This window comes from Mauremys reevesii, linkage group 1, assembly GCF_016161935.1.
Source record: "Mauremys reevesii isolate NIE-2019 linkage group 1, ASM1616193v1, whole genome shotgun sequence".
Classification (NCBI taxonomy): domain Eukaryota; kingdom Metazoa; phylum Chordata; order Testudines; family Geoemydidae; genus Mauremys; species Mauremys reevesii.
Window position 1 is genome coordinate 153849674 of NC_052623.1, and position 23694 is coordinate 153873367.

At 46.4% G+C, this 23694-nt stretch overlaps 1 protein-coding gene across 3 annotated transcripts in view; it reads left to right on the plus strand.

Annotated features, from left to right (window-relative positions):
• Positions 1 to 2222: 2222 nt before the first annotated feature.
• PRRG1 (proline rich and Gla domain 1) overlaps positions 2223 to 23694 on the plus strand; it is a 47138-nt gene continuing 25666 nt past the window's right edge. The window contains exon 1 of one of the 3 annotated variants that reach the window (XM_039519898.1): positions 2223 to 2410. In XM_039519898.1, the coding sequence (XP_039375832.1) occupies positions 2274 to 2410 (137 nt within the window). In that variant the 5' untranslated portion in view covers positions 2223 to 2273. The remainder of the gene's footprint in view (positions 2411 to 23694) is intronic. The other 2 variants (XM_039519899.1, XM_039519903.1) reach the window with 2 other exon arrangements.

Consider the following 23694-nt stretch of genomic DNA (forward strand, 5'->3'; position numbering starts at 1 on the left):
TAGTCCGTTCTTCTTCTGCAAACCCTTACAAAATTATAGCATCAAAAATGAAGATTGCTAGAAGTGCTGAGCAAAACTGAGCTAATGTACATTTGCAAGTTTCAAGGACTAAAAATTATAGTTACATACAATTTTAGACTGCAGATCTTTTCCCTCAAAAGAAAAGGTCTTTGTTTTTATGTGGCATTTTAAGAGAGGATGTGTGATCTTAAGATTGAATCCTAAGAAATATTTCTGCCAGACCGGAAGTGTGAACATGCCAAAAATTCTGCACCTTTGGGAAATTAAAAACAAACAAACAAACAAAAAACCCGGAAAGGTAAAAAATGTGGAAATGAAGTTAAGAGACACAGCCAATTCCCCATTGACATAACCGATCACCTTATCTGAGTTACATCCTGCACTTGACCTTCTTTGTCCCCTTGTTTTGTTTTGTAACATAATTATGCTGTTTGTATATTGTTTTATAGATATATTAAAAGTAAAGATTGCATTCTCTTTTTGTTATCTTTTTATTAAAAGAACTGTTGTCAGTAAAAGTTACATTCTTATCTTTGTTAGCGGTTTTGTGGTAGCTGTGTTACAGGGTAGGACAGAGACAGCTTCTGTTGGTGGAACATACAAGCTTTTGAGCTGCATAGAGCTCTTCCTCCTGTCTGTGAAAGATCAGCCTGTCTGAGCTAAATACAAGCTGGGACAAAATGGATAAGGCATCTTGGAGGTGATCACTTGAAATAAAGTGGGCAATTGAGGGTTAGATTATTATGCATAAAGGTACTGAAAAGGGCAATTAAGGGTATCAGGCAGTGTGGTGTGTTACAAATTGTTATAATGAGCCATAAAACCAGTGTCCCTGCCAAGCGCATGGTTTTTGGTGTCTACCAGAATTATGGATTTAAGTTCCCAGGCTCGCCTTTATTGGTGTTTTGGAGGTTTCCTTGGAGGGCAGATATTGAAAGCTCAGCTATGGAGTAAGCACCTCTTGGGATCCATAGGTCCCACATATGCCTACCACTACAGGTGTTGTACCTCCTCCAGTGCACTAAATGCCCCAATGACAACTATGTGGGTGAAAGCAGACAAGCCAGGCCCTCTGGCATGAACTCACATAGAAAGATGGTAAAATACAAACCCACCTTATTACACCAGGGTGAACCTTTTTCACAAAGCAATCACTCCCTCTCTGTGGCTCTAGTCTGAGGGGGAAAGTGCCCTAAGAAGAGACACAGCAGGTCCTAGAGGGGTCAGATGGGGGCTGAGTCCAGGAATAAAGGGGGTTGGTGTGTGCAGGAGGCGGGGCAGTCAGTCAGTCCAGCCCTGTCAGTACGCAGACCCCCCCACGGAGCTCCCACCCACAGCGCCCTCACCACCACCCCAGTCCCTGGCAGCTGGAGCTGGGGAACCGCGGTGCTTGCGCAAAGGCAGCACCAGTGCGGACCATCCTGGGAGCGTCGGGAGCAGCGAGCTTGTTTGCGGGGTTTGCGGCAGGGAGTACAGGTCTGTCTCATCTTACGCTGGGGTTACGTTCCCCAGTCAGTGCCTAAAGTGAAAATCACATATAATCAAAATTACATTGAGTGTAATGGCAGGCGGAATCACCTGCACTACAGAAACAGTATTTAAATTATTTTTCTCTTTTTTTGTGTGTTTTTTTCTTGTTTTTGCCAACCGCATAAAGCTGAAATCGCACATGTTAAATGTGCCCAAGGTGCGACAAACCTGTATTGTAATAAAATTGCTCCATGTACCAATGTGCTACTGGTAGCAGTTATTGATACGGAATGGATTGTAAGACGGTGGTATTGTAGTAAACTGCTACCTGATGTAGCAAATGCCTACAGGTAGCAGTTTCTTGCACTACAGTATACATCTAGTATATAAAAAAGCTACTTTGCTCAAATAAAAAAAGGTCCTCGCCCCCCGCCAACAAACTAGTTTGCAAAGCACTGGTGTCTCAGTGCCACTGGGGTAGCTGCTACCCCTGTGCCCCTGCCTGTGCCGGGTTTGCCCCCTGACACCCACTGCCCGCGCCTCACCCCGGGCTCAACTCCGCCTCCTCCCCCCATTCCTGATTTTGCCCGTTAGCCCCTCCCCTAATGCTGCCTCCAGCTGCTTGACCGCCCCTCCCCCCCCGGTCAATTTCCGCCCCCTGCTCAGACCCCGGCCACCCCCCTGCCCCGACTCGCCCCTTGGCCACTTTTTAACCCCCGTCAAAAGCAGCCCGCAGAATCCCACGGCTAACAAGGGCAGTGGCTTCAACAGATGCACTGAGCATGCGCAGTTCACCTGCACATGCGCAGTACACTGTAGCTAGCACATCACTACGGAGAGCGAGTTACTACCCTGCACCTGGCGGGGGCGGGGTGGATCGTGCGCCGCTCCCGGAGCGGAGAGAGGAGCGCGGCGCGAGGTCTGTGCCCTGGGCTGCCCCTCTGCCGGGGCGGGAGCGCTTGGGCGCTGGGGGGGTGTGTGTGGCGGGCGAGCTGGGGTGATGGGGGGTGACATGCGGCAGGCGGTGCCCCGGGGGGTGCGGGGTCCGGGGGGCGGCAGGCGGTGCCGCGGGGGGACGGGGGGCTTCTTGCTTAGCAGCTCTTCCAAGTCCTTCCTCTGGCGCCCCGAAAGTTCGGAGTTGGCGCTGCCTGCGTCTCTTCTCTCCTTTTATGGGGTTAGGTGCTTGGGGAAGTTTGCTGTGAGACCGCGGTTAGTTGAGAGAGCCTGCAGTGTATGGTGTGTGGGGGGAGGCAGCTTGCAGTGCTGGCTGTCCGGGGGAGTGTTATGGGGGTTTCTTGTCTGATTTCTGTTCTGACCCATTGTGCTGCTGAAAATCAACAAAGGGGGTGTCTGTTTTCAAGGCGGCAGCAGCAGCAGGGTGTGACAGATGTGGGGGAGGGAGCTGCTCTTGCTCGCATTCTGTGTTCAGCAATTGTCTCTTTTGGGAGGTGAGAAAAAAAGATCCTTTCAGCTCTTCTCCTCCCTCACCCCCACAGTCATCTGATGTTGAGTGTTTGTGACTGAGCTGTTTTGTAGATGGTGGCCCTGCCTTGGATTGACATAACTATGGATTGTTTTGTTCGTTTTTTTTTTTTTTAAAAAAAACGGGGATCCCAGTGTTTGGGTCTGTCACTGTAGTTTTAGTACTGCATTCAGTTTTAGGCAGCTGGTTATCTGGAAGATAGAGGGAATTTAAGGGAAGAGTGAAACCTAATGACTGTGGCTGGAGATTAATAAGGGAAGTTAGAAGTGTGTATGTAATGTGTGTGTAGATATAGATATACATATGGTGGGTGGATCCTCTTGTAGAGGTTGCCTGACACTTCCCATTATAAGACCCTGTTTTCAGTTGCTTATAACTTTGCTGAACTTTAACTGTTTGGGTGGAAATTTTCCATCCTGGGTTCCAGCCTCAGGTTGTATTTTTTTTAAAAAACTTTGTTTTGTTTTTTAATTTAACAAGGCTAGGAAAGAATATGTTGTTCTGCCCATGTTAAAAAATTATAGTGACCTCTTGTTTGGAAAGCTCAGCTACTCTCATGCTTTGGACTGGGGACTTGAAATTTGGCTTGTAATTGGCCTTTGTTAGAAATCTGCCTCTAGCTATCCCTGTTAACCACACAAATTTGGCCAAGTTATAAGCCTTTGAAAAATTGCAGTTAGCATATGCTTAGTAGGCATTTCTGAGATTTTAGCTAAATTCCCTGAAGATTCTGTCCACACTAGGCATGCTTCTGAGCAGAACTTTTCCTGTAACTGCAGCTCAGGGCTGCTGCAGGCCATGACAGGTCTGGGTCTTGGCATCTGAACATATTATTCTGTACTCTCACTGGCATCCTGATGGGATCATGCAAATTGAAGGAGGAAGCTGTCAGATTCAAATGCAGAGGGGATAAGAGCCGGACTGGTGGGGAGAGCTGATTGGTTCAAGGACTGGAGACTGCCAGGGTGGGGGCTGGGGGTTGAGGTTGAGGGGCGGGGGAGATACTGGGGCTGGCTGGGCAAGGAGATTGGGGACTGGGAGTGAAGAGGGAAATGAGGGAGGCAGGGAAGGTGGGGCTGGGAGCTGTAGGTGGATGGAAACTGAGATCAGATGCAGAGACCCAGTCTGACTGGGGGAAAAAATGGATCTGAGAACCCACAGGGCAGGAGAGGGAGGTGAGGGGAGACATATTTAACAAGAAGCTGGAGGGGGAAAGGGGGATTGAAATTGGCTGAACAAAAGGATTGAGACAAGGAGATGAGAGAGCAGAACTAAGTGAGCACAACATTACAAATTTGTTCTCTCCATAAGGATGGAGTTTGTTTGAAGCAAGGAAATTAGGCAACAGTTGGAAATGGTGCTTTTGATTAATTGAGATGTGCAAAGGTCCAGGGGCTGGTAATGAATGTTTTGACCTCCTGCAATCTGGCTTCTGTTTCCTTCACTCTGTTGCTGTATGACTCGTCAAGGACTTGACTTTTTTCTTAGCCAAAGCTCAGATTCTCTGCTTTGTTCTTTTTGACTTCTCTACTGCTTTTCTGCTGGTAATCACACCCTCTTGAATGAAATACTATCCAACCAAGGCTTCCAGGATGCTGTCTGCTCCTAGTTTAGTCTTTCTGCAGTCTCTTTCTTTGGCCTCCCGCAGCCATCTCTGTGCCTTCTTCCATGTTGCCCCTTAAATTCCAAATAAACCCCTTGAAAAAGTGGTGTAGCTGTAGAGAACAATAGAGCACTGGCAAAAGGGTGGATTGTCTAACATTGCTGTCCCTGCCAGCTATTTTTGTTCAAGTTCAAATGTTGGTAACTATTTAACCTTTTCAAATCTAATCTAACAATACCCAGTTATTTCACTGTTTACCCTTTACTATGTGCTAATGGGTCTTGTTAAACAAAACTCTGTTTTCAGTGTATGAAGTGTGTTTGGTCCTTCCCCCTTTGCAGTTGACTATTGATGGTGCTGCTAATTAAATTCTCTGTAGTGCTGTAGCAAACAGCAATATTGAGTTACTAATCAAAATTGTAAATTCCTCCCATAAAATCAAAATGTGTAGTATTTTCAAATTGGAATTTAGAGAACTGCATGCTAACTGCCTAAAATCCTACTGATTTTTGGTTTACTTAAGCGTTCATGTCCTGCTTTAAGCTATGGTAGTGTTGATTTGTGGTGTTTCATGGTAGGGGTGACTATGTTTCAAGGGTAGAGATGTGATTTTTGTTGTTGTTGTGCAGCTTGTAAAGTATTTATAATTCTAGATGGAGCTATAAATATGATTGGGTATACACTTGTAATATCAGGCAGGGACTGACTTTGTTCCGTGTTTGTACATCACCTAACACAGTGGGGGCCTGGTCTATGACTAGGGTTTCTGGGTGCTATGGTTCTACAAATAATAATAATGCTGCCTCTTTCTAAACTATGGAAAAATACTTTTGACATAAAATGAGACTTCTCTAGCATACTTGGGTGGGATGGGAAAAGGGGTCTTGTTAATCTGTTAGTTGCTCTTGGATGATGCAGTTTTGCCGTAGACAGATTTGTGTGAAGTGTTGTACATTTGTTTGGTGAATTGTTCTAAAAGATCCGAATTAGCAAATTAAGGTTTCTATATTAATTGCTAGTTCAAATAACAGTATTTAAATAGAGATTGGTAAACCATTTAATTGGAAATCCTGGAACATTTTTAGGCTAATGATCAATCTATTTCAGTATAGTTTCTCCAGCAGTGGTCAGAATCAAATGCACCTTTTTCTTGTCAGTGAAATCATGCTACATGCAATCCAAGAATAAACTGTCATGGGGAAAGTTTCTTAACCCCAGCCATTAGAGTTTGGCCTTGTGCCCTATAGCATGAGGATTTATATCCCTTCCAAACTCTTGGTTTGTTAGGATTTTTTATGAGTTTGGGGGGTGTGGGATGTTATTTCCTGTTGTTGTAATGCTGGATATCTGTTATCTATATAGAAATGCATAATCCTTTTTTAAATCTTGCTAAGCTCTTGGACTCTGTGGCAATGAGTTCTATAGTCTAATTTCAGGCCTCAGCTTATGTTAACTTTATTCTATGTCTAAATCCTTAACTTAGATAAAATTTCAACCGCCTCTTCTGTAACATTCATCGTCTTAGCCATATCTCAGTCAGACAATTTAACACCTGAAGAAGGGATCCTCTTTGGCTGAAAAACTTTAGTACTGTTATCACGACTCAAAAATATGTCTACCCACCAGCTGCTAGGTATCGGATGGGGCTTGTGGGGGGCCAGTACCAGCATGATCCAGAGGGAAAGCCCTGCTGAGAAGTTCAGCCTCCTTGCACCTCCCCAAATGCTTGCTGGTAAAGGGGTGGTGCTGGGATTTTTACCAGGGTGCTGTTCACTGACTCTGCTTGGAGTCTCTAGCTTTCATATCAACCTTTCGATTGTAGATGTTTCAGCTTCTAGCTACTTGCTGAAGGGGAGAGGGAGCTTTTGGTTTCTCCTTTCCCTATTCCTGATCCTCAAGACTCTGGGCTGCTGCAAGGAGTGAGAGGGAAAAGAGGTCTCTGCGATTGCCCCGGTCTATTTTTTTTTTTTTTTTAATCCTTGTGGATAATTCTTGTGGCTGTCTTCTGCCTCTTCCCTAGCTACAGCTGAAATGGACAGAATTGTTGTTCATTCCTTACTGAATAACAGCCATGAAACTGACTGGTCTTGCTAATGTCATTGTGCTGTTGCTTGGCAAAGCTGTGAGTAGCAACAACAGAGGCAATGAAGTAGTTTGGAGATTTAGTAAAGGCAACACTGCATGAGTCTACTTTTGGTTTCCAGTTGGGAGACTTTCTTTGCAAATCATAGGGCTAGATAGGTAAATTTTTAAAATGAAAGCTTAAATTTTGTGGAAATTGATGTAAGGTGACAGACACTGTGAAAAGCTTTTCACTTGTGATTCAATTTTCTCAAACCATGACTATAATTTTCATAGTATCTACAAATATGTCTCTTCCCCATGTGTTTGAGACAGACTTTCAAGTTCAATGACTTATTACATTAATTTCACTGCAGTGTTAAATTTATCAAGTGACTTCAGTGGGTGTAAAACACTTTACTGACTCAGATCTTTTAAAGCTAATTTTAAGTAGTATATTAGAATTTTTTTTAAAGTTCTGTGACACTGTAGCAGCTTGGATTGTCCTCTGTAAATGGTTTGTTTTACATTGTCTGTCTGCATGTTTTATATTCAGAGAGAAAACGTGTATTGTACTAAACTTCAACAATTATTTCAAACAAAAGGAAGTGAAATGTAAATGGAAACTCTTTTTCTGTAAAGAGGATACTGTTTTTAATGGCAGCTGCAGTGCTTTATCCCACAGTGTTGGAAGTGTATGGAAAAATCATTTAAACTATACCTTGATGCAAAAATGGGAAGAACTGCTTTGGCACTCAATAATTTAAAAACCTTGCCGCATGATACCATTGCTGGAATTCTAGTGACTTTTGTAGCATTGTACTTGACTGTCTAAAACTGGAAAAAAACACAAATTACATATCTTCATGAAGTTAGGCACTTTATTTTCAAGTTTAAGCTTCAGCCAAAATGGGTCATTTCTCTTTATTGACTAAGGGCTAAGAGAGGATGGCAGGGGTACACTGTGTGTGTGTGTGTGTGGGGGGGGAGATACCTAAAATACATTCCTCCTCCATGCTATGGCAGGTAAATATTTTTAAGATGTCATTTAAATAGTGTGCCCATTTTTTTTCCCTCTTGTACTTTCACAGCCCTGCTAGAACTGTTGGCCCCCTTTGGACACAATGGTAATGACCAAGGTGTGCTGTCAGTTATTTTCCATCCATAACGACTGTGGCAAGGGAAGTGGCTAATTGCCACAGCCACCCAAGCACACTGTCGTAGAATTACACATGTTGGAAGAAAGGGAGTCAGTCCTATCAGGTTGAGATATTAGTTCAAAATTCAAAAATGCTACAAGACTTTGGATAATGGGTGATTAGTCTAAATAGAGATGATGCTTTTAGCATTTTAACTTTCAAACATTGTACCAGTAACCCATAGTAAGCTTGCTTCTCTTTTTAAATGAATGAGCTTCTCTATACTAGAGGATGGAAGTCTGTAATTGAACTGCTTGTATTGCATCAGTTTAAGCACAAGTGTTTTAGAGTCCACACTTGCAGAACTCTTGCAGATTTGCCCCTATTTGAGGTATCTCTTTTCTAAACAATGGCAGTTGATTGTATTGTGTTAGTGCCTACAGGCCCCACTGTGCTAAGGGCATAAGAATGGCCATACTGGGTCAGACCAAAGGTCCATCTAGCCTAGTATGTCTTCTGACAGTGGCCAATGCCAGATGCTCCAGCGGGAATGAACAGAACAGGTAATCATTGAGTGATCCATGTCCTGTCGCCCATTCCCAGCTTCTAGCAAATAGAGGCTCCAGACACCATCCTTGCCCATCCTGGCTAATAGCCATTGATGGACCTATTCTCAATGAATTTATCTAGTTCATTTTTGAACCCTGTTATAGTGTTGGCCTTCACAACATCCTCTGGCAAAGAGTTCCATATGTTCCATATGACTTTGTGTTGTGTGAAGAAATACTTTCTTTTGTTTGTTTGAAACCTGCTGCCTATTCATTTCATTTGGTGACCCCTCGTTCTTGTGTTTATGTGAAGGAGTAAATAACACTTCCTTATTCACTTTCTCCACACCAGTCATGATTTTATAGACCTCTATCATATCCCCCCTTAGTCGTCTCTTTTCCAAGCTGAAAAGTCCCGATGTTATTAATATCATATGGAAGCTGTTCATACCCTAACCATTTTTGTTGCCCTTTTCGGAACTTTTTCCAATCCCAATATATCTCTTTTTGAGATGGGGCGCCCACATCTGCACGCAGTATTCAAGATATGGGCCTACCATGGATTTACTGTACAAATATGTCACAAAAAGTGAGTCCAAGCTCAATTTATAAACTAATAGTTGGTGCTTAGCCCACAGTTCAATGCAGAACTACTAGATGCAGTGCCTTCTGGGAGACTTCAGAAGGCTACTGTGGAACAACAAATCGGTCATTGTATGATGGAAGGAATGCTTTGAAGATCTCCTGAATTGTGACTTCGATGTTGATGAAAGCATCTTTGACTTAATCCCTCAATATCCCATGCAGGACGATCCTGGAACCACCCACACTTGTTGAGGTAAGAAAAACCATCAAACAGATGAATAAAAATAAGGCACTTGAACTTAGCGGAATTTCCGCCAAAATCTTCAAAGAAGGAGGAGAAGAACTGGCTCACCAGCTTCACGCCCTAATCTTCAAGATCTGGAATTCAGAAGAAATCACAGCCAACCATAGGAATGCCATGATTTTGACTATTTTCAAGAAAGGAGACAACTCTGATTGTGGGAACTATCAAGGAATCACCCTGTTGTCTACCTATGGAAAGATCCTCACCAGAATTCCCCTCGACAGACTGTTCCTTCTTGCTGAGGAAATTCTCAAAGAATCACAGTGCAGATTTAGACCATCTCAAGGTATCACCGACACATTCTTCACTGCTTGCTATCTTCAGGAAAAGTACAATAAACAACATCAGCCTCTGTACATTGACCTCATTGACTTCATGAAAACATTTGATTCCATCAACCATGAGGCTCTGTGGAGAATTTTTGTCAAATTTGTCTGCCCGCCAAAATATGTTGCTGTCCTCCAACTCCTCCACAACAACATATCTGATGGTTGTCATCGGTGAATCTGAAACAGACTCCTTTCTAGTCAAGACAGAAGTCAAGCAAGCTTGTGTCATCGCTCCAGAGCTCTTCTCCATCTTCCTTGCTGTCATCCTTCTCATCACTGATGAGTTCCCCTCCAGACTTGATATCTAATACAGAATGGATGGCAAGCTGTTCAACCTCAATTGCCTCCGATCCAAGGCACAGACTATTATTAAATCAGTCGTGGAACTTCAGTATGCAGACAACTGTGCCCTGTGCACCCACTCAGAAGAAGATTTTCAAAAAACAGTTGACATTTTCTCTGAGGCCTACAACCAACTGGGTGTCTCACACCAGACCAAGAAAACGAAAGTGCTTCACCAACAGGCTCTGAACCACCAGGATCCTACTCCCACAATAAAGATAAAGGGACCCTGGAGAACGCTGAGCAATTCCCCTGCAGCTATCTGTCACAGAAAGCTGACATTGACAAGGACCTTCAGCAGTGCCTCCAATGTGGCAGTGCAGCTTTCGGATGTTTGAGAAAATGTCTCATGACATCAAGAACAAAACTAAACTTCTTGTGTACCAGGCTGTTGTTATCCTTGCTCTCCTGTACGATACCAAAACCTGGGTCACATAAAGTAGGCACCTCAAGGCTCTTGAAAGATATCATCAATGGTGCCTCTACAAGATCTTCTGAGTCAAGTGGGATAACTGACGCACCAACGTCTGCATTATGTACCAAGCCAAAGCTTCCACCACTGAAGCGATGATCATCAGCCGCCAACTCAATTGGGCTGGTCATATTCTTTGAATACCAGACAATTGGCTCCTGAAGCAGGTCACATTTTTCATAACTGAGCCCTGGCCAACAGATGAAGGGAGGGCAGAAAAAGTGCTTCAAAGACACCCTCAAAGCCAATATGAAGTGCAACATTGACACAAACTTATGGGAAACCTAAGCCCTTGATGGATTAAAATAGAGAAGTACCTTGTGGCAAGGGTCCCAGCATTTGGAGACCCAACAAAAACAGAGAAACAGGGAAGGAGGTAAGAACATGCCACAGCCCAACTCAACAATCCTAATCCACCCCTTCTACCAGGAAACATCTGCCCTAACTGTGATGAGATGTATGGATCCCAAATTGGTCTCATTAGCCATCCGCGGTTGCGCCAGCAGTAGCCGGCTATTGTTTCTTGGAAGACTATTCTTCTCGAACTCCAAGGGATCGCTGGTGACTGTGGAACTATAGTGGGAGGATTAGTTGAATTATATTATCTAAACGGCATCCACATTGGCACTAGAATACTTCAGTCTGCAGCATAGTCTATTCAAAACAGTATTTAATACACATGTAAATCAATTGGAGTGCTTTTGTGTGTATACATTAAAATTTTACCTGGAACAAACAATAGTTGGCACAGTAAATGTGTCTAGTGTAGACAGGGCTAATGTGTATGTTTAAAATACACATGCATGGAAACTCCCACATCACTTAGATCTGGGGGGGGAAATAGCTTTTTAGAAAGCTTCAGGGTTTTTTTCACTTCATATGGCTGATCCTTCTTTTGTGTTTTATTTTAGAATTCAAAGGGCTGTGAACATCTGTTGTGACTATTTTGTTTATTTGACTATTATAAGTTTTGCATCTCTTTGTCTTTTCATTTTTTAAATTCAGTTTTCAAACATGACAAAACATAAAAGAAAATGTTTAGGCTTTCTGTACTTATTATATGATGAGCAGATGAAATGCCCATGTCTAACTTTTGCCTGGCTGCTATTCCATGCACTTCAATATTTACAGTTGCTAATTTCAGTGGACTGGAAAAATTCCGTAAGTACTTTGCTTAGTAATCTTATCCTTTGTGCCTTGTTTCTGGGAGAAAATAGGCAAGGCAGGAACTTGTTTCTAAACTTGCTGACAATGCAGAACACATAAGACAGTATTCATTTTCAAATTTCTCTTGTTTAGTGTGGTACTTAGAAATTTATCTCTTGTTTTTTCTTACCCTTTCCTGGGTAATTTCCCTAAACTGAACGAGCTGAAAGTCATTCTGTGTACACTAAGGAATATACTGTAATTCTGATTTAGATCAGAATCATCTTTTTTTTTTCTTGTTCCTAAATAGATTAGTTTCTTCACAAAGGCTCTTTTTCACATGCAGTCTGCATATTTATAATGTTCATGAAAAGTCAAACTAGCAAGTGAGAGATTATCCAGGATATTTCCAGCCACACTGTAGCTGAGGCCTAGCCTAACATGAGTGAGTAATGGATGGAGGAAGACTTTATTTCTTGGAATATAGAATTAGGGAGGTAAATGAATTATTAGGCTGAAAACAGATCATTTATGCTAAATAAGGTAAGCAAATAGGTTAGTAGGCTAAGAAGACAATGTATGAGCCAACTAAGATAAGAACACCACCCAGGCAACCGCTTACTATGAACTACATCAGGGGTTGGCAACCTTTCAGCAGTGGTGTGCCGAGTCTTCATGTATACACTCTAATTTAAGTCTTCGCGTGCCAGTAATACATTTTAACATTTTTAGATGGTCTCTCTCTAAGTCTATAATATATAACCAAACTACTGTTGTTTGTAAAGTAAACAAGGTTTTCAAAATGTTTCAGAAGATTTATTTAAAATTAAATTAAAATGCAGATCTTATTAATTTAGTGTGATCCTTGCCCGCCCTGCATGCCATCAAAAATTGGCTTGTGTGCCACAGGTTGCTGACCCCTGAACTAGATAATGAGGGACAAAATAAGTTAGGATTGTAGAGATGAGGTAAAGAGAGAGTCAAAACATGGGAAGTGTGTGGACGGAGCATGCGGTACAGGAATTGGTTCCTGCTAAGAAACCAAGTCAAGGCTGCTACAGTGTCACAATTTAAAAAAAACAAAAACAAAAAAACCCCACAATTCTAATCTGCTTTAAAAGATCTGAATCAGTAAAATATTTAACACCTATTGGAGTTGCTTAATAAACTTAACACTACAGTTAAAATAATTTACAGAAGTCATTAAACTTGGAAGTCTGGCTCAAGCACATGAGGAAGAGAACATATTTGTAGCTCATACTTCCTACAAGCCACCATCTGGAGCTAAACAAAACTTTTACCTTTCTAAAAAATGTCTTGTCAAACACTGGGGTAGTATTGTTAGCGATGGGAGAACTACAAGGGGTGCATTTGGATAATATCTATGGTCCAAAATGGACAACTGGGGAAAGGGCTGTATGATTTTAAAAGTTTATGGGTCTATAATGCATTATAGAAAGGCACCACCTTTTAAAGGTGCCTTTCTAAGTCAAAACAATTGTACTTTAGCTGTTTTGGTGGTGAATAGTAAATAACACCTCAGCCTGAAGTAAGTATCTCTACCATAGAATCATTTGAAAAAGGTGCGTTACAGAAATCGTAGAGCCAGAAGAGAGACTGTGGCAACCATACTGGGTGACACAGGAGTTGGGGTCTCCCTATGGAATTCTGAAGACATGAGGAATTAAACCTTAAAATTAACTCAGTAACTAATGAATTTGGTTTAGCTATTTAAAAAAAGGAGGGATTAGTTCTTTAACCTTGCAGCAGGAAGCATTAATCATTAGGAATATTTGCAAACTCCACTGTGGAAACTATTAAATGAATTCATATAGTTGTAAATACTGTAATTAATTGAATAATAATGTTTCTCAGGCAATTGCATGCAGCATATATGGTACCAAACTTGTTATGCGTGTAAATCGGGGAATAGAAAAGAGAGAGCAGGGGGAGTGATCGAGGTTGTTAAAACAGCACAGTTATCTAGACCACTGTATCTATTGGGTTTCCGGGAAACTGGGCGGGCGGAAGCCCGCCTAATGCTAAAGGGTCCCCCTCTCAGCCTAAGGGGAGGATCTACAGGACCTCAGAAACCCACTAATTTCGGGGGACAACTAATAAAAGAACGGGGACAGGAGTGCAGTCAAAGGGTCATAAGAAGGGAGCCTGACGGGGACACCGAGCAGAGAACCCCAGACAGCGCCCACTGCTCCTCGAAGGCGTCAAGGGAGCCAGTGGACACCACCCAGAGGAACTCCGCCTGGATACGTGAACGGACTAAGGATCGGAAACAAGCCCCACAGTTGCAGGAGTCTCCATTGGCCAACCATCTCTCTCTGGTCGCGTAGATGGCCATTTTAGCCAGGGTGAGGAGGTTGACCAGGAGGTCCCGTGACTTTGTGGGGCCACGGATAGGGCGTGCGTAGAGAAGGAGGTGAGGGGAAAAGTGCAGCCAGAAACGTAACAGGGTATTGGTGAGGAGCTGGTATAGGGGCTGCAACCTGGTGCACTCTAAGTAAACGTGCGCCAGGGTTTCCCTCATGCCGCAGAAGGGGCAGGTGTCTGGGACAGGTAAACTGTGCCAAGTACATGCCCGTGCTCACGGCCCCATGGAGGAGCCGCCAACTGATTACTCCACCCTGGTCCCGAGGCCCGCCGGGGATGAGACTGGCCCACCGGGGCTCCTCACCCTCCAAAGGTGGCAGAAGGTCCCGCCACTTGGTGTCGGGGCGAGACACGAGGGTGAGGAAGTGAAGGGTGTGGAGCACGAGCGTGTAGAGATGTTTCCTTGGCACAGTTTGGAAGCGGCCTGGCAGCAGATCGTGCAGCCGGCTTGCGGAGAAGGGGCGGGGGGGACCGGTCGGGTCCACGGGGCAGGGGCCTGATGAAAAGGTCCAGAGGGCTCGGGGTGGGGGGTGGGCGGGGTGTGCCCTCATGTAGGACCCGGTCGAGGTAGGCCCGAGCAGTGGGTGGCAAAGCGGCTTCCACCTCCTGTAGTACGCGCCGGGGAGTACAAGGCCTGGAGAGCCCCATATGCCGAGCGAGCATCAGGGGATCCAGCCAGTCTCCCCGGTCGTAGTCCAGGAGGTCTCCGACCCTGGTAGCTTCTGCCAGGACCAACCTCTGGTGCACCGCGGGGGACTCCGCCACCTGCACACGGAGCTGGGGGTTGTGTAGCAGGGGCTCCGCGAGGAGATCTGCCCCCTCGGTGGCCGCCATGGACCTGGTCGCAGAGAACAGCTTCCAGGTCCGGAGGAGGTCCTGGTAGAAGACCAGCAGCCCGGAGAGGTCTCGCGGAAGGCCCCTCGGATCGAGATAAAGGAGCTGCCGGTCATATCGGAGCCCTCAGAAGCGGCGCAGGAAGGTGTGTGCCAGTGCTCTCCACGCCGGACTACCCGCACCATACAGGAGCCTCTGCAATGCCTGGAGGCGGAAGACATGGACCTGAGTGCTTAGGCACTTCAGGCCCTGCCCTCCCTCCTCCAGGGGCAGGTGGAGCACCCCTGCAGGGACCCAGTGCACTCCTGGGCAAAAGAACTCCAGAACCACCCTCCGGAGGTCGGCCAGGAAACCCGGGGCCGGGACCAGGGTGTTGAGCCAGTACCAGAACATGGTACCTAGACCACTGTAGCAGTGTGGTTACCTGCTCCAGCCCTGACAGTAGAAGCCAGCCTTGGGAGAGGGCTCAGGGCTAGGAGAAAAAGCTCAAGCTGATTGGGGAAGGAACTACACCTGGGCCACGCCCCAATCTGGGCAGCTGGGCCTTATAAGAAGGCCAGAGCAGGCAGAAGCTGAGCAGAGTCTCTCCTCTAGCTGTGGAGGGAGACCAGCCTGGCTGCAGGGGAATAAGAGGGTACCTAGGAGTGAAGCAGGGCTGGGGAAGAGCCAGGGGAGCTCCAGCCTGGTGACTCCCCAGGCTGCAGGGCCTGGTCCCAGGCCCATAGAGGTACTGGGTGGTAGAAGGCGGCAGCAGGTCAAACCCCCTTGCCTGTGATGAGTGGCTTGTATACTACAGTCTGCCCCAGTGAGTGGGCTAGGTGAGGACTGGCAGTATCCCAGGCTGAGGTGAGGTGGGGGTAGTGGTGGGGGTTCCCCAGGGAAGGGAGACCCACAGAGATTGTTGGGGTATTGCTGGGGGCAGCACCTCAGAGAAAATGGGGGCTGGGGGGACACAGGGCCCAGTTGTGGCGGATCACCGACCTGCAGAGGGGGGCTCCGGGCTGGAAATCGAACTAATTCCCTGAGAGACCAGCAGGAGGCGCCACAGGGGTGAGTCCACACTCTTACGACAACACTAGTGGAAAAAGGAATTGATAACATTGGGGAGGAAAATTTTGCAAAGCTAGAAGATCCTGGACCTTGGACATCACACAGAATTAATAATTCGATGGTGCCAATGATAGCTATTCCAAAATGGACAGGGAATCCTAAATAATTGATAATGTGAACAGTATGGTACAATAGTGAATGGGACCTACAAACAGCATTATCCCAGTGTGAAGATAGCTACGCAAGGACAAGGTGAAATAAACACAGCTGTAAACGATGGTTCTGATAGTGTTTGGCACGGATGAACCTGACCACAAGTTGTGGAGGTTGGACCTGACTAGTCATTAGAGAGTGAAGGAGGTGGTACGGCTTGAACACAGTATGTGCGCTGAGATACCACAACTGTTAGGCGTGGAGGACAACATGCCAGGGGAGCCTGGATGGGACTTTGACTGAACCTCATCTCTCTGACTCAGATTGGGAGAATGCAACACTCCATGACCGCCAACAGCAAATGGGAATCACTGATGCTGCAGGGTAATAAACTCAACAAAAAAGAGCACAAAAACAGGAATATAATGCAAATGAAATGAATGCTAATATAAAAAAACAGAATCAGGGGAAAGTAGCTGAACCCTGGCGTGACATCAGTGATTAACACTTGAAGGGAGGCCTTATTTCTTGGATGATAGAATTAGGGAGTTAAATGAATGATCAGGCTCAAAACAGAAAGTTTGTGCTAAATGAGATAAGCAAATATGTCAATAGTCTAAGGGTATGTCTACACTACAAGACTATTTTGAATCAACTTAAGTTGAATTTGTGGAATCGACCTTATGAAGTCGAATTTGTGTATCCACACTAAATACACTAATTTGACTGTGTGAGTCCACAGTAACGGGGCCAGCGTCGACTTTGGAAGCGGTGCACTGTGGGAAGCTATCCCACAGTTCCCGCACTCCCCGCTGCCCATTGGAATTCTGGGATTTCCCCCCAATGCATGCTGGGGGAAAAAATGTGTCGAGGGTGGTTTTGGGTAACTGTCATCATTGAATCGTCAATCACGCCCTCCCTCCCTCCCTGAAAGCGCCTGCGGGCAATCTGTTTGTGCACTTTTCTGCTCAATGACAGCGCGGGCGCCACTCCTCGCACCTTATCGTCCACCTCTTCCTCAGTCAGCTGCTGAGAAATCGGGCTACTTTTCAATGGTGCTGCAAGCACTGGTGGACCATGGGGGACGTTTTACCAACATCAGCGTCGGGTGGCCAGGCAAAGTTCATGACGTGTGTGTTTTCAGGAACTCTGCTCTGTTTAGACGCCTGCAGGAAGGTAGTTTCTTCCCGGACCACAAAATAACTCTTGGGGATGTGCAGATGCCTACAGTGATCCTCGGGGACCCAGCCTACCCGCTAATGCCCTGGCTCGTGAAGCCCTATGCAGGCGCCTTGCACAGCGACAAGGAACTCTTCAAGTACCAGCGAGCAGCGTGACCTGTGACTGTTCAGTTTCTTTACAGAGAAGCTGAACCTGCCCCTGTTTCTTTACCAAGTTACTGTTGACTAGCATCTGCAGTTACATACCCCGTCCACCCCGCTTCCCCCACTTCCAACACACGTTTAAAAATAAAATACATGTTCCACTGTAACTTTACAAAGGTTGCTTTATTGATGACTTTGCATTAAAGGGTTGAAACTGGGACGCAGACTGTGCTGGGTAGGGTGTGCGATGATGTAAAGACCACCTCTAAACTCGAGGAATGACAGGCTCCTGTCCCAGAGCGGTCTGCAGTGCGGGACTGGTTGTTTCAACGGAGCCTGCCATCCCTCCTTTTTGGGACTCTGTGTGCGGGGGCTATGTGGCCTTGTGGCAGGGGAGGACAGATACAGATTCCTCTGCTGCGTGGCTCTGTGGTCCGTTGCATGAGATCTGTAACCACCCTCCCCCGCTACAAAGTCACATACCCTCCCCACCCACACAGAACCTGCAAACCACCTCCCATACCGACCAGGGTGCCTACTGACTGCACTGTGTGTGTGACCTGCTGCTGATCCTGCCCTCGTCTCTGTACCCTGCTAAAGGTGACTGTCCTATGCAATACCCTACCCCCTTACCCACCCACCCCTTCAAACGCAGCGTTGTGTAAAAAAGCATGACGGAAACAGTAATTAACAGCAAAGTATTTTTAATAATTAACCAGACAGTCAGGGGATGAAACTGGGATTGGGGCTAGGGTGAGTCAGAAAGGGAAGGAATTCTCAAAAATTAGGGTATGAGTGTCACTGCACTCTGCTGGGGTGCAGTGACAGTTTTCACGGCCCCTGGCGCCACTCCTTCTGGTTACTTTGGGTGACGGGAGGTATGGGACTTTGTGGCGGGGGAGGGCGGTTGCAGATACACTGTGGGGGGGCTCTGTCCTCCTGGCTGCGGTCCTGCAGAACATCCACAAGGCGCCGGAGCGTGTCCGTTTGCTCCCTCATTAGTCCAAGCAGCGTTTGAGTCGCCTGCTTGTCTTCCTCACGCCACCTCTCCTCCCGTTCGCTGTGTGAGCGCTGGTACAGAGAGAGGGTCTCCCTCCACTGGCTCTGCTGGTCCGCCTCGGCTCGGGAGCACCCCATAACTTCAGCGATCATCTCGTCCCGTGTCTTTCTCTTTCGCCGCCTAATCTTTGCCAGCCTCTGTGAGGGGGATGCTGTGGCAGGTCTGGAGACAGTCGAAGCTGTGTGATGGGAAAAAGGGAGTGAATTCCTTGCAAAGATACATTTTTCCGAACAATGAACACAGTCTAGTCTGTGTCTCTGAACAACACCATGCACAGCACCTATCTCGTCCGCACTCCTGCAGCAGGCAATCCTGAAAGCATAAACTCTGCCCCTGTTCCACCCCATCGCAGTGTCCCCCGACCCTTGGAATTCCTGGTTGAGATCCCAGTGCCTGATGGTGCAAATTTCATTGTCGCGGGTGTTTCTGGATAAATGTAGTCAGTCATTCCTTCCTCCGGGAAAGCAACACCAGACAATCATTTCGAGCCCGTTTTCCCTGGATTGCCCTGGCATACGCCATAGCGTGGCAGCCATGGAGCCTGTTTTGCCTTTTGTCACTGTCACCGTATGTGTACTAGATGCCGCGGACAGAGGCGATTCAGCAGTGCTACACAGCAGCATTCATTTGCTTTTGCATGACAGCAGAGATGGTTATCAGCCATATTGCACTATCAACCACGCCAATGTAAATTGGCAAGGTGATGACGGGTAGCTGTCCTATTGCACTACACCTTCTGCTGCTGTCATAGGTGACCCTGGCCGAGATCAGCCAGGGGCGCAAAAGACAAAACTGGGAATGACTCCCCGAGTCAATCCCTCCTTTATGGTATCTAAAAATAGAATCAGTCCTGCCTAGAATATGGGGCAACTGTACTAGGGTTGCAGTGTATCAGAGAACTACAGAGCACAGCTGCTCTGTGTCAGATCCCGCAGGAATGACAAGCTGCATGCCATTCACAGGGGGTGCCCCTGCAACAACCCTACCTGTTGCTTCCCTCCTCCTCCAGCCTTCCTGGGCTACCGTTGTAGTGTCGCCCCATTTGTATGCTGAAGTAATAAGGAATGCAGGAATAAGAAACAGTGACTTGTTAGGGAAATGAAATGAGGGTAAGGCAGCCTCCAGCTGCTATGATAGTCCAGGCAGTACAGAATCTTTTCTTTACACATGAAGGGCGGGGGCTGATGGAGCTCAACCCCCTGTTGCTATGATGAAGACGGTTAGCAGGCCGTCTACTTATGGGCTGATGACGAGGACAGGTAGCAGTCCTATTGAACTACGCCATCTATCGCAAGGCTGATGATGAGGACGGGTACCAGTCATTTTGCACCGTCAGTCACCCATGAGGCGGGGGAGGGGGGGCGAGGATGCTACCGTAGCGTGCCGCAGCATCGCGTCTACCAGCAGCATTCAATACACATAGGGTGACATTTATAAGAGTCAAGAGACGATTTCTTTCCCTTTTCCTTCTGGGGGTGGGGGTTGGCTGTACATTGACGAGCTATGCCCTGAACCACCGCGGACACTGTGTTTGACCCTAGAAGCATTTGGAGCTCAGCCAAGAATGCAAATGATTTTCGGACACAGCGGGAACTGTGGGATAGCCTGCGTCCTCATTTCCTCCCCCCCCCCCCACATGAGCGTCCATTTGATTCTTTGGCTTTCCGTTACGCTTGTCACGCAGCAGCGTGCTGACTCTCTGCTACGCCGTCTGTCCGGAGATTTTTTAAAAATACTTTGGACCAGGCGTAACATTACGGTAATTTTCCTAATTAGATGCAGGAGTCGCCGAGCGAGATCGCCCTGAGGAGGGTCACTGAAGGAGATAGAGAGCGCATGCTGCGTGAAAGCCAGCCCAAACCAGGGGCCTGTGCAGCCGTGCTCGGGGACGCAATGCTCCCTGAGTACCTCATGAAAGCCTGTTGCGGAAAGGTGTGCTACCACGGAGCACCCAATAAGGCAGCTCTCCCCAGGAACCTCCTGCGGAGGCTTTTCGATTACCTCCAGGAGAGCTTCGTGGAGATCTCCCAGGAGGATTTCTGTTCTATCCCCATATATATAGAGACCTCCTTTACACATAGTTCAGATTCCTGTTCCATTAATAATAAAAGTTTACATGTTTAAAGCACTTACCGACTGCTCCTTCCCCTGATTCAGGGTCCGGGTTAACGGCCGGGGAGGGTTGTTGGGGGATCTCCGTGAGGGTGCTGAAGAGATCCTGGCTGTCGGGGAAACCAGCGTTGTAAGCGCTGTCACCTGCCTCGTCCTCCACAAACCCTTTCTCATCTTCCCTGTCCGCGAACATCACCGAGGAACTGGCCGTCGACACTGTCCCATCGTCAGAGTCCACGGTCACTGGTGGGGCAGTGGTGGCAGGCTCCGTAGCGTCCGTTTGCCGCTTTGATTTTTTGGTAGCCTTGTCTGGGGTCCTTGATTTTCACGCGGCGCTGCGTTGCATCCCGCCTGTATCCTCTCTCTCTCATGGCTTTGAAGACATTCCCATAGGTCTTTGCATTCCGTTTGTTGGAGCGCAGCGCCGAAAGCACAGACTCCTCGCCCCACACACCGATCAGATCCAAGACTTCCCGGTCAGTCTATGCTGGGTCCCTCTTTCTATTCAGAGATTACATGAACTCCTCTGCTGGAGAGCTCTGCATTGCTGCCGGTGCTGCTGAGCTCGCCCCGATGTCCAACCACGAAATGAGATTCTAACTGTCCAGACAGGAAAAGGAATTCAAATTTTCCTGGGACTTTTCCTGTGTGGCTGGTCAGAGTATCCAAGCTCGGACTGCTGTCCAGAGTGTCAACAGAGTGGTGCAGTGTGGGATAGCTCTCGGAGCTACTAAGTTCGATTTGCATCCACACCTAGCCTAATTCGACATAGCCATGTCGAATTTAGCGCTACTCCCCTCGTCGGGGAGGAGTACAGAATTCGAACTAAAGAGCCCTCTGTCGAATTAAATGGCTTCCTGGTGTGGACGGGTGCGCGGTTAATTCGAATTAACGCTGCTAAATTCGAATTAAAATCCTAGTGTAGACCAGGCCTGTGGAGAGAGAATGCATTACCTAACTAAGATAAGAGGAAGAACACCCAGGGAACTATTTACTATGAACTAGATAACAAGGGACAAAATAAATTAGGAATGTAGAAATGAGGTAAAGAGGAAGTCAAAACTTGCACACTGCATGGGTGGAGCATACGTACAGGGATTAGTTCCTGCTAAGAAATCAAGCCAATCTTAAAATGTATGACGCAATGTTTAGTCAATGCAATGAGATATGTAATGTGTATATAGAGGAAGAAGTTTCTGTGTAACTTTGGAGCTGTGGTGTATCCTGCATCCATCCCCCACGTCTGAGTCTGATCGACTCAGTGTAGCACTGCTGTATGCCAAGTAAAGATAACTGAGTGACGAAGGCTGGAGTTGAGATGAGTTTTTGGGAAGCTGAGTGGAAAGAGTTCTTGGAGAGAATCGTAACACAGAGACATACCTACTCTGAGATGTGAAATCATTCTGAACTCTCAAACATAACTATATAAATATCAGTAATAGTAATTTATGGAGATATTATGCAGTATTGAGGGAATGTGATAGAATCTATATTTGAATAGTTGAAAAACATACAAAAAATTAGTTATACCTATTATGTGATTAAAATGTATGTGCAAGTAATATAGATCATTTTGGGCCTTGGATAATCTTTTGCCTTTCAAATAGTCAAATCTTGGTTTCCTAACTCAATGAAAAGAAAGTTGTACATTTATCCTTCAGTCCAAAGGACTTAATGACTAATATCAGATACAGACTGGCATACTTGGAGACTGAAAGTTTGTATACAGATGCCTTGACCTAAATTGGAAACTCCCTAAGAGGCTTTGTTTTTTACGTTGGGACTGGGAAGGAGAGAGAACATGAAAAGGGCTCCAAGTAAGAGGGAAAGAAAAATACAGGAATGATATTTTTTACACAGTGTGTAGCTTTTTGAACTTTAGGATAGGACCGGGGCAGCTCCAGGCCCCAGCACGCCAAGTGCGTGCTTGGGGTGGCATGCCGTAGGGGGCACTCTGCCGGTCGCCGGGAGGGCAGCAGGCGGCTCCGGTGGACCTCCTGCAGGCGTGCCTGCGGAGGGTCCCTGGTCCTGCGGCTTCGATGGAGCATCCGCAGGCACGCCTGTGGGAGGTCCACCGAAGCCGCGGGACCAGCGGACCCTCCGCAGGCACGTCTGCAGGAGGTCCACCAGAGTCGCGGGACCGGCGACCTGCAGAGCGCCCCCTGCGGCGTGCCGTCGTGCTTGGGGCGGCGAAATGGCTAGAGCCGCCCCTGGATGGGACAGGTCTTGGGTCTTGATCCTGTGATTTCTTGTGTGTGGACAGACTTCTGCCTTTGCAGTGGAATTGCTTTTTGTGAACTGTGCTCAAGTGCTGTCATCCACCTAGACACAAGAAACTGCAGGATCAGAGCCTTGCACCGTACACAAGGAAAAATCATCCACTGCTAAGTAGGGAGACTTGCAGAATATAGTGCCCTTGCTGTTGATTGGATGTAAGATAGAAAGTATATTGATACACAACAGAGGCTTCAAACCCTCATCTTAATGTATTTATCTGTCATAGATTCAGATTCTGTAGAATGCAAGGCTTCTTTCTTACGGTTTTGAAGGTAACCTACCTAATAAGCAATGATGTAACATTGTCTTAAACTGAAAAGAGCTGAGTAGGTAACAATATCCATTCTCTCAGTGTAGCATTAACTTCAAACAGTGTTGTTCTTCGAATGGCAGACGTGTATTCCAGGTTAGTGAACACCCCTGAGTGGACGTGTATTCTAGGTCAGATGTGTTTGGACCTAGCACACCAGAGCTGGAGACTTTTTTTTCCTGCAATGATACCTATTAGGATGGTGCATGCACCTGAAGACTCCTTGTGGCCTTTCCCAAGACTATATAGAGTAGTGCCATGCTGATGACCCCTCAGTTCCTTCTTACTGCCAGTTGCCTGAGCTGGAGCTCCCCGTCTAGGTTTTGCTTCTTGATTTTTTTTTTCTGTGCATCAGTTAGTTATTGAGACTGTTAGTATAAATAGCAGTTAGAACCTGTAGTTTAGTGTTTTTTGTTTGTTAGTTTAGGTAGTTCTGTAGTTCGTGTCCGGTGCTGAGCACACATGTTATGCAGCATTCCCCAGGTTTCAAACACTGCCCATTGTATGGGATCTCTGTTTGCAGTAGTGACCCCCCACATATGCTGCTTACTGTGCTTTGGTAAAAGACATTTTAAATAAAAGTATAGTGTCCCTTTAAATATAAAGAACATGCATTTCTAGAGAGCTATGCCTGAAGCAGCACCTAGTGGATCAGTCTGAGGCCTACTTCAGGACTGGGACCCTC